Source organism: Eleutherodactylus coqui, chromosome 13, assembly GCF_035609145.1.
Source record: "Eleutherodactylus coqui strain aEleCoq1 chromosome 13, aEleCoq1.hap1, whole genome shotgun sequence".
Taxonomy (NCBI): domain Eukaryota; kingdom Metazoa; phylum Chordata; class Amphibia; order Anura; family Eleutherodactylidae; genus Eleutherodactylus; species Eleutherodactylus coqui.
In genome coordinates this window covers 33013132-33023663 of record NC_089849.1, presented here as the reverse complement: position 1 = coordinate 33023663, position 10532 = coordinate 33013132, and the positions used below count along the sequence as shown (strand labels likewise).

The following is a 10532-nucleotide window of genomic DNA, read 5'->3' as shown; positions in this document are numbered from 1 at the left end:
TAAATCAAATTACAAGACTATGCTTCACAACACAGAAAGCTTAGTGTAGACACCGAACCAGCAGGGAATGCTGGATGATGTGAGCTCAGCATAATGCAAAATTGTATTAGTACAGGATGAGTAGCTTGCCTCTGATCCCAGTATCACACGCTAATGAAAATTTGTCTTTGTTGCCCATAACAACCAATCACAGCGCAGCTTTCATTTTACCTCAGCAGTATAAGAAATGAAAGCTGCGCTGTGATACGATTGGTTGCTATGGGCAACAAATATACCTTTTATAAATTTGTGATGTTGGGCTACTTTTTCATGGCCCACCCTGTATAAGGCCTGTTATCACACAAGGGCAGTAGAAGGCAAGTGAAGCAAAGCATATCAAGAGTTCCTCAACTTTATGTATGGATGATGTCTTGATTAAGGGCTCCTTCCCACGGACGGATTTCCGCCGCGTAATACGGGGCGGCAATCCGCTGCGTTGCCCGCAGCTATTAGGTTCTATTGAACCTAATAGCTCAATGCTTACGGTGCAGAATTCCATCGCGGAATTCCGCACCGTAAAATCACCCGTCCTCACCCGCAGCATGCTCTATTTCCCGCCGGTGTACGCGCGGACGGCTTCCATTGCAGTCAATGGAAGCCGTCCGTTCACGCTATCTTCCGCTGTAGCACAGCAGAAGATAGCGTGAAACCGCCTCTCCGCCTACCGCCAGCCGCGTCATATGACGCGGCCGTCGCGTCATGTGACGCTGTGGGCGTGTCATATGACGCAAGCGGCGCGTCACGCGCTCTATTGCACATGCACGCCGAAGCATCATGCAGGTCATGGGACTCCAGATCCGGAGGTAAGTATTGGGGTCTCTGGGGAGCGCCGTGACGGGCTCCGCCGTGGAATTCCGCGGCGGAGCCCGTCACGGACGTGTGCAGCCGGCCTAATACTGTAAAAAGATGTTCGATGGCCAGCCTATATTATAAGTGAAATAACAAAGCTTGTTGATTTAAGTGTGAAGCTTAATGGCCACCAAAGTATGCGATTAACATCCCGTTTCAAACCGATAATTGTTACGTCCTTGACAGGAAGTTTTCCAAGCACGCCTGTAAAAACAGATAAAAAATTAGATGAATATATTGGTAATTTTCCATGTTATATTAAAAACACGTATCTATAGATTGTCCCATTGCAACACCCCAGAGGGGTGACCCTGAACACTTGACTAACGTGTAGAGCTGGGAGAGTTAAAGGGGTTGTCCCGCGAAAGCAAGTGGGGGTATACACTTCTGTATGGCCATATTAATGCACTTTGTAATATACATCGTGCATTAAATATGAGCCATACAGAAGTTATTCACTTACCTGTTCCGTTGCTAGCGTCCTCGTTTCCATGGAGCCGTCTAATTTCAGCGTCTAATCGCCCGATTAGACGCGCTTGCGCAGTCCGGTCTTCTCCCTTCTGAATGGGGCCGCTCGTGCTGGAAAGCTTCTCCTCGTAGCTCCGCCCCGTCACGTGTGCCGATTCCAGCCAATCAGGAGGCTGGAATCGGCAATGGAACGCACAGAGCCCACGGTGCACCATGGGAGAAGACCTGCGGTCCACCGTGGGTGAAGATCCCGGCGGCCATCTTCGCAAGGTAAGTAAGAAGTCACCGGAGCGCGGGGATTCGGGTAAGTACTATGCGTTTTTGTTTTTTTTTAAACCCCTGCATCGGGTTTGTCTCGCGCCGAACGGGGGGGCTATTGAAAAAAAAAAAACCCGTTTCGGCGCGGGACAACCCCTTTAAGTGTTGGCTTGTCACGACGGTACATTTCAGTCTCTTGTCCCAGAGATATGACTTGTAGCTAAGGCCAGAGCAGGATTGCAGGACACCTTCGACACCCCTAAGATAGGGAATGCCAATAAACGAGTTGATGGGGTAGTAATACTCATCACTCGTGATGCCACCGTTCCCACACACCAGTATGCTATGCAGCGGAGAACTAACACAGTAACCTGTGTATAGTACCTCGGTTAGGGCCTGGTATAACTTTACTTGAAAAAATAACTTTAACAAACAAATATTCAAGGCAATGCAGGTACAATTTTCTTTAAGTGCTGACAGGCTACAGCTCAGAGGTCAGGGAGGATTCACAGGATTAAAACGGTCCTACAGTCCGCGTTATCTGTACGGTACCGCACCTGGACTGGGAGTACCCTAGAGGAGAAAGGGGGGTAGGGGTCACTCCACAGACGCTCTAGCAGACAATTATTTACTTGAAAGACTTAGCAATAACACCGCGCATAGCAGGCGCGTGCATGTGACTCAGTAGAGTACCTCTGTGCGGCGATCCTGACTTTGGACGGCTGCACAGGAAAAACATGTAGTGTGAATTGGTACCTGTATGGTGGGTTCCTCTATACAGAACTATAGGAAATTGCTCTCTCTCTCTCTCTCTCTCTCTCTCTTACTCTCTCTCTCTAAGATCTTGGGACTCCCTCCATTCACATCCAGACTCCAATCACTACGGTATATTGCTCCTCTTCCTTCATCTTCACCTACATGGAAGCTGAATGTGCTTCCATGAGGCTCTGTGTTAGCACTCTCTCTGCAGACAAGATGGAAGACCTCTTCCTGCTCTCAAGCACTCCTATTTATGCCTTCACATCATACCATATGACATGACAGATTGATACATCTACATGCAGACAATGATTTTATTACTTTTAACTTCTCAAGTGCTGCAGCTGTGCAACACACACACTGGATGTGACAAGACAAGCTTTGCAAAGTGGGGTCTATGGCAGCGTCTGTATTTCGTCCAGGAAGATAGTTCTAGGACTATCTTTCCTGGTCCTCCTCGGGAATATGTCCATGTGATCTGATGCATTGGAATTCAATGCATCAGATGGTAGTGTGTATCCGCCGGCTGTGAAAACGCCAGCCAATATATGCTTGCATGTATCCAGCTGATGCCTGACTCTCGTCCTGCATGTACCTGCTCCTATGCTTTTGTACAGCGTATCAATGCTTGACAGCATGGCAGCTGCAGGAGATTTTACTACTCGCTGTCCCCTGCCCTTCTCCATTCACTTGACCGTGGCTATCCAGTACTGAACGGCTGCTATTTACACTAAACGATCATCGTTCAGTTCATTGTACTTCATTTATGCAGCATGAACGATGATAGTTCAGTGTAAATAGCAGCCACTCAGTACTGAACGGCTGCTATGTTAGGTGAATGGAGAAGGGCCGGGGAGATCGAGGAGAGAAATCTCCTGCAGCCGCCCCACTGTGAAGCAACGATACTCGCTCCTGTGGAAAAGCATGTGAGCGAGTACATGCGGGGGTTAGTGTCGGGCATCGTTTGCACAACATTCATCCCATCTAAATAGGTGTTACGTGTGCTGCTGAGATCTGTAGTTCTAAGCTTCCTAGCAGCACAGCCCTCACAGGGTTAATTGATTGAGCTGGCTGGGTGTGATACTTCCTGCTAGCCAATCTTCTGAGTCTGTGCTCACATATAAACCCAGCTCCTGGTCAGTCTCTGTATGGTGTTCAGGGTGAGCAGTCATGAATCCTTGTCTGTTGAAGTTTGCTGTGTGTCCTGCTAACTGTGTTTTGTTGCAGCTTGCTGTGTGATCTGTGCCTTGCGGTTCATGTCCGTTTGTACGTTTATTTAGTGTCAGTTTGGTCTGCTGAGGTTGTTTGCTATGTCTGCGCTAGGTTGGTCCCTAGGGCCCTCTAGTAGATGTGTCTCGCTACTGTATGGACTGCGAGATACCAGGGGCCTTGCCGGGGCTTGCAGCTTAAGTTTATTGGCCAATGTACAAACTAACACCTCACATTTATATTCAGCTTATCATCTGCTATTAGTGTTTGCATTGTGGCTGCTGTATGCTGTGTATTCTGGCTCTGTCTGTCCTGTGGTTCAGTCCCTGTCATGTGGCATGTGACTGTGTCCTGTTCTGGTGCGTGGCTCCTAGGATCAGCTAGGGCCCAAATCCAAAGACTGCTGGGCTGCCCTTATTGGGGCAATGTCCTCGCTTAGGTAGGGCCAGGTCAACCTCCCCCGTAGCACAAGGTCAGTTTGCATGAAACCCGTGTGAATACCGTGTGCAACCTCTGTGCGTACCCAGTCCTCCTTTTGGTTGTGATCGTGTGGGCCCCATGCTTAGTTTGCCCACACGATCGTAACAATAGGTCTTTTAACTGAAAAACCCCTTTAAGCTTATTTTTCCGCCATAATATAATTGAAACTCTGACTGATTTTGTTGTGCACCTCTTAGTAACTAATAATTAGAACGTCTTGTAATTTAGAACATACCAGGCGCCAAGTCCATTAGGATCCGCCACAATTCTTTTAACACATTGCAGGTCATCAGTGATGTCGTCATTCAGGAAAGCTGAAACAGAAGAACACATTGGATTGTATCGCTTGCATCATATCTTCAGTTACAATGTAAATGATCCGCCTATGCTATTCTTTACCAGAACAAAGTGTAAATGCCAAAAAATGGACAAAAATATAAATCGAACGAATTACAATAGGCATCTCTTCAATGACCTAGAGCAAAGATCAAACTAGGTTTCATATTATGGTGCAGAGTTTTGCCATTCAGGACAACAGGACCTGATATCTTATTCTCCCATTGGGCCACTTCCTCACCCCTGTGTTTGCTAATGATGCAGTTCTTCTAAAGCAGGGTTTCCCAAAGTGTGCTCCATGAGAGCTTCTCAGGGGCTCCTATGGAGAGTCTAGGTCCCTGCTCTACTCACCCCTGCATCGGTGTCTGGATAGTCTGTAACAAGGAAATCAGTGTGCAAATCCTGCGGTCGGCATAGCAACGCGGATCACATGAGCCGGCCCCAGTCATGTGATCCATGTTGCTATGCCAACCACAGGTCCTACATGTTGATTTCCTTAGTACAGGCTATTGGAACACTGCTACAGCGGTGAGTAGAGCTGTGACCAATGGTGGATTATAATAGGGGCGACTTTCCCGGGCCCTTGACTCCAAGGAGGCCCATGGCCATCTCAATCGCCCCTATTGTAATCCGCACTGCTAAACCTCTCCCTATATCTGAAGAGCTTAGTGCCAATGATAGACCCTATTACTACTGGGGACACAATGGGGGACCCTAATACTATTGGGGCTACAATGAGGGACCCTATCACTACTGGGGCAGCAATGGGGGGACCCTATTAATATTAGGGCTACAATGAGGGACCCTATCACTACTGGGGCAGCAATAGGGGACCCTAATACTACTGGGACAGCAATGAGGTACCCTATTACTACTGGGGCCACAATGGGGGACCCTAATACTATTGGGGCTACAATGAGGGACCCTATCACTACTGGGGCAGCAATGGGGGGACCCTATTACTATTAGTGCTACAATGAGGGACCCTATCACTACTGTGGCAGTAATGGAGGACCCTATTACTATTAGGGCTACAATGAGGGACCCTATCACTACTGGGGCAGCAATGGGGGACCCTAATACTACTGGGACAGCAATGAGGTACCCTATTACTACTGGGGCCACAATGGGGGACCCTAATACTATTGGGGCTACAATGAGGGACCCTATCACTACTGGGGCAGCAATGGGGGGACCCTATTACTATTGGGGCTACAATGAGGGACCCTATCACTACTGGGGCAGCAATAGGGGACCCTAATACTACTGGGACAGCAATGAGGTACCATTTTACTACTGAGGCTACAATAAGGGAGCCTATTACTACTGGGGCTGCAATAAGGTCACTATTGTAGCCCCAGTAGTAATAGACCAATATAGAGGTTGCTATTACTACTGGGGCCAATATAGGGGACACTATTACTACTGGGGCGGCAATAAGGGGCCCTAATACTACTGGGTCTGCAATAGGGAACACTATTACTACTGGGGCTACAATAGGGGTCATTATTTCTACCGGGGCCAATATTGTGGGTGGTATTACTACTGGGTCCACAATGGGGTCACTATTACTACTGGGGCTGCAATAGGGATCACTATTACTACTAGGGTGAGTATAGGAGACACTATTACTACTGGAGCTAATATTGGGGACACTATTACTACTCGGAACAATATAGGGGACACGATTACTATTGAGGCCACTGTGGGGGACGATATTACTACCGGGGCCAATATAGGGGACACTATTATTACTGGGGCCAATATAGGGGATGCTATTACTACTGGGATTATTAATGCCTGAACATAAATTGACCATAGGTTACACCATAAACATGATTACTAATAGAAATAAAGTGGCAGCATCCAATGGTGCAAAGAAATCCAATACGTTTATTTTCCCATAAGCGACGTTTCGACCAGCAGTCTGGTCTTTATCAAGCTCTATTGGATTTCTTTGCACCATTGGATGCTGCCACTTTATTTCTATTGCTGCTTTTGGGAGTGGATCCGTACCCTGGTGGCTGTTGCATCCCAAGACTGTGTCCCAGCCTTATGGCTATAGGAGTGCTGCTTCTGAACATATATTTGTCTTGGGATAAACATGATTACTAAAATGTCCTTCTTTATTCATTGGTGGACAATCATACATCATTGTGAGGTTAAAATCTTCAAGATGGTAGACGGATGTAGTTTAAGTATTTTTGTACGACAACTGTCAGTATCGTGTTAGTAACAGCGGATGACTGTCGGAACAAAAGGTTTGTCATTGATCTCAGTCTGTTTAGTAGATATACTGATAGTAGTGTTTATGATCTAGAACTAGAATACATTTCTTCTCCCTCTGTTACCACAATAGCATGCATTGATTAGAACAGGATCATTCAGATGAGAGCAATTGCTTCACTGAAATATAACTAGATCCTTGATGGTAAGAGCACCTAATGGGTTAATATAGCTGTATTAGGGGTGTACAAATAACAACCCTGTACGTTAAAGAGTAATAGGAACCAAAAGGGCTATTAAAATCTCAATGCAAGGATGATATTTTTTTTTTTTGCCTTGATATATTCAAAGTAATAGAAGCCAGTGCGATAGTCAAAGTATAATGAATACTAACTACCTGAATAGCATATAGTCTGACCAACTATAAATGGCCAGCTCTGCCAGTAACATATAGACTGACCAGGCTTCAGGGGCCGAGCTCTGCAGTAACATATAGACTGACCGGCCTTCAGGGGCCGAGCTCCGCCAGTAACATATAGACTGACCGGCCTTCAGGGGCCAAGCTCCGCCAGTAACATATAGACTGACCAGCCTTCAGGGGCCGAGCTCCGCCAGTAACATATAGACTGACCGGCCTTCAGGGGCCGAGCTCCGCCAGTAACATATAGACTGACCGGCCTTCAGGGGCCGAGCTCCGCCAGTAACATATAGACTGACCGGCCTTCAGGGGCCGAGCTCCGCCAGTAACATATAGACTGACCGGCCTTCAGGGGCCGAGCTCCGCCAGTAACATATAGACTGACCGGCCTTCAGGGGCCGAGCTCCGCCAGTAACATATAGACTGACCGGCCTTCAGGGGCCGAGCTCCGCCAGTAACATATAGACTGACCGGCCTTCAGGGGCCGAGCTCCGCCAGTAACATATAGACTGACCGGCCTTCAGGGGCCGAGCTCCGCCAGTAACATATAGACTGACCGGCCTTCAGGGGCCGAGCTCCGCCAGTAACATATAGACTGACTGGCCTTCAGGGGCTGAGCTCCGCCAGTAACATATAGTCTGACCAGCTATAAATGACCAAGCTCCGCTAGTAACCTGGAGGGCATGGGATGGGGCGTGGTTTAGCACCACCCGGCCCATCCTATTGCAAACAACGGCAAAGAGCAGAGAGGAGAAGGGGGGGGGGGGAGTTTAGCAGTCACGCTGCTAAACTCCCTCCCACCTCCCTTCTCCCGCAGCTGTCATTGGCTCCCATAGGAGTCAATGTAGCCGCCGCTGAAAAAGTGCCTGGCTGGGCGCTTTAACGCCACGGAGATACGCCCCTGTGCACTGATGCATTGTAAACCAATGCATCAGTGGGGCAGTGTATATCGGCCGGGGTGTGAAAACCTGGCCAATATACAAGCGTGTGAATAAGCCCTAACGTACAGGGTTGTTATTTGTGCACCCCTAATACAGCTATATTAACCCATTAGGTGCTCTCACCATCAAGGATCTATTTATATTTCAGTGAAGCAATTGCTCACATCTGAATGATCCTGTTCTAATCAATGCATGCTATTGTGGTAACAGAGGGAGAAGAAATGTATTCTAGTTCTAGATCATAAACACTACTATCAGTATATCTACTAAACAGACTGAGACCAATGACAAACCTTTTGTTCCGACAGTCATCCGCTGTTACTAACACGATACTGACAGTTACCGTACAAAAATACTTAAACTATATCTGTCTACCATCTTGAAGATTTTAACCTCACAGTGATGTATGATTGTCCACTGATGAATAAAGATTGGACACTTTAGTAATCACATTTATGGTGTAACCTATGGTCAATTTTGCCCAGGCAGTAACAATCTTATTATTATAACCGGTACACCTAGAGTTATATGTGTTAATACAATCGCTATTACTATTGGGGACACTAATAAAGGGGGTCACTATTACTACACGGGGCGAATTTGCCATGGAATGCACAGTAGCTGTAGCAGCAAAGTGGATGAAATTTTGAAAATCTCATCCACACGCTTGGAAAACCAAAACCCGTGTATATTGACATGCGGTGCGGGATTCTGCAGCATGTTAATTTTAAATATGATGTATATTCAATAGCCCATCCAGCACTCCAGCGTTACTCCCTGTTTTTTCTTTTTAAACGTCCCTGTCCTTTTTATATCGATGGAGGTAATAATCGTGTTGTGATAAGCCACACCCCTAACCCCTCCCCTGACCACACCCTCTGTGGGGCTCCACGGGATACTTTGGCTTCAAAAAGGGCTCAATGGCTAAAAAAGTTTGGGAACCACTGCTCCAAAGACAAGCTCCTGCACCCACTGACAAAGAAGATATTATCAGTCAAGGCTCGATTTAATCTCATGATCGGCCTCTATGCTACAAACACCCTTGGTTTTAAGATTGCATCTATCTTTTCATTGCAAAACAACTAAATCTCATCTGATACGTTCATCCTTCTCCAAGTTACTTCTGTCATCTTAATCAGAAGTCCATAGTAATGATCCCACCATACCAGAACATTGAGAACATAAAATCAGAAAAGTTGGAAGGTCTTCAGCATAATTTCCATTTTACATACCACTGCATTTTTTCCCACATAGGTTTCGGGGTCTAGCCGTTCTACCATCGTCACACCACCACTTAGAGGCAATCTGGCACAGGCCATACTCAGTAGGACTGTTGTTCAATCTTGTATCAAAGTAACTCGTGTAATAAAATACACACATATCTGCATGAGGGGGAATGACAGTGTTATAGAGCAGATTTCCAAACAAGACCTAAAAAGTAATAACTCTTTCTATTCATTTGTAGCATCCATTTATAGCAAAAGAAGCTAAAAAGCAATTTAAACAAGAGGAAATACTTACAATCTCCAAGGCGGTACCCCTTCATGCCAACAAGGCCACTGGCTCTTATTTTTCGCATTACAGTGCATTTATTTAGTCTTATGCCGCTGGCAAAGGCAGAGAGGATGAGGATTATGAAGATCTTCATCTTGAAAGTGTTGTGAGGATTGAAGGAACCCTCCTTTTTTATAGCCAAAATAGTTTATTTGGTGTCACATTACCTTCCTCTTAAGGAGATACTGAGTTATCTATTTAAACAATTCCTGGCAGTAAACTGAAAATTGTTCTTCCTTGTTCCATAGAGTTGGGAAACTTTCTTCTACCATCTCCAGAAATTCATTAATGTTTTGAGATATTATGCTAATGATTGGAGATGAGCGAGTATACTCGGTAAAGGCAATTGCTCGAGCGAGCATTGCCTTTAGCGAGTACCTGCCCACTCGAGATGAAATGTTTGGGTGCCGGCGCGGGGGAGCGGTGAGTAGCGGCTGTCAGCAGGAGGGAGCGGGGGGGAGAGAGGAAGAGAGAGAGATCTCCGTTCCGCTCTGCTCTCCTCCGCAGCTCCCTGCCCGGCGCCGGCACCCGAACGTTTCATCTCGAGCGGGGGAGTTACTCGCTAAAGGCAATGCTCGCTCGAGCAATTGCCTTTACCGAGTATACTCGCTCATCTCTACTAATGATCCAAAACAGTGCCATATTGTTACAATGCCATATATGCTTGGCTGGGCAAGTCCAATTGTTAATTTCCAGAGAATAAGGTGCTGGTCACTGGGCCCCACCTCGGGACAGTTGGATTCAAACATGCCTAACTCTTTGTTGCTGCGAGAGGTAATAACCCTTGGCTGAAATAAACATGCACACCAGAGACATAACATGAAGCTCCTGGGTCCCAATGCAAAATCTGTAACAGGACCACCAACTATAATGCTTTATTCATACTACTATATGGAGAAGATAGGCCTTGTGGGCCCCCTAAGGGTCCCGAACCGGGAGCAACCGCATCCCCAGGGGCGTAACTATAGAGGGTGCAGGGGATGCGGTTGCACCCA

The 10532-nt window shown here is 46.8% G+C and overlaps 1 protein-coding gene across 1 annotated transcript; it reads right to left on the bottom strand.

Moving 5' to 3' along the window:
- Window positions 1–904: 904 nt before the first annotated feature.
- Window positions 905–9692, bottom strand: LOC136588686 (lysozyme C-1-like). The gene is made up of 4 exons (XM_066588087.1): window positions 9505–9692; window positions 9216–9365; window positions 4298–4376; window positions 905–1092 (listed from the first exon to the last, which is right to left on the bottom strand). The coding sequence occupies exons 1-4, from the start codon at window positions 9629–9631 to the stop codon at window positions 1032–1034; spliced, it is 417 nt and encodes a 138-aa protein (XP_066444184.1). The 5' UTR covers window positions 9632–9692; the 3' UTR covers window positions 905–1031.
- Window positions 9693–10532: the final 840 nt, after the last annotated feature.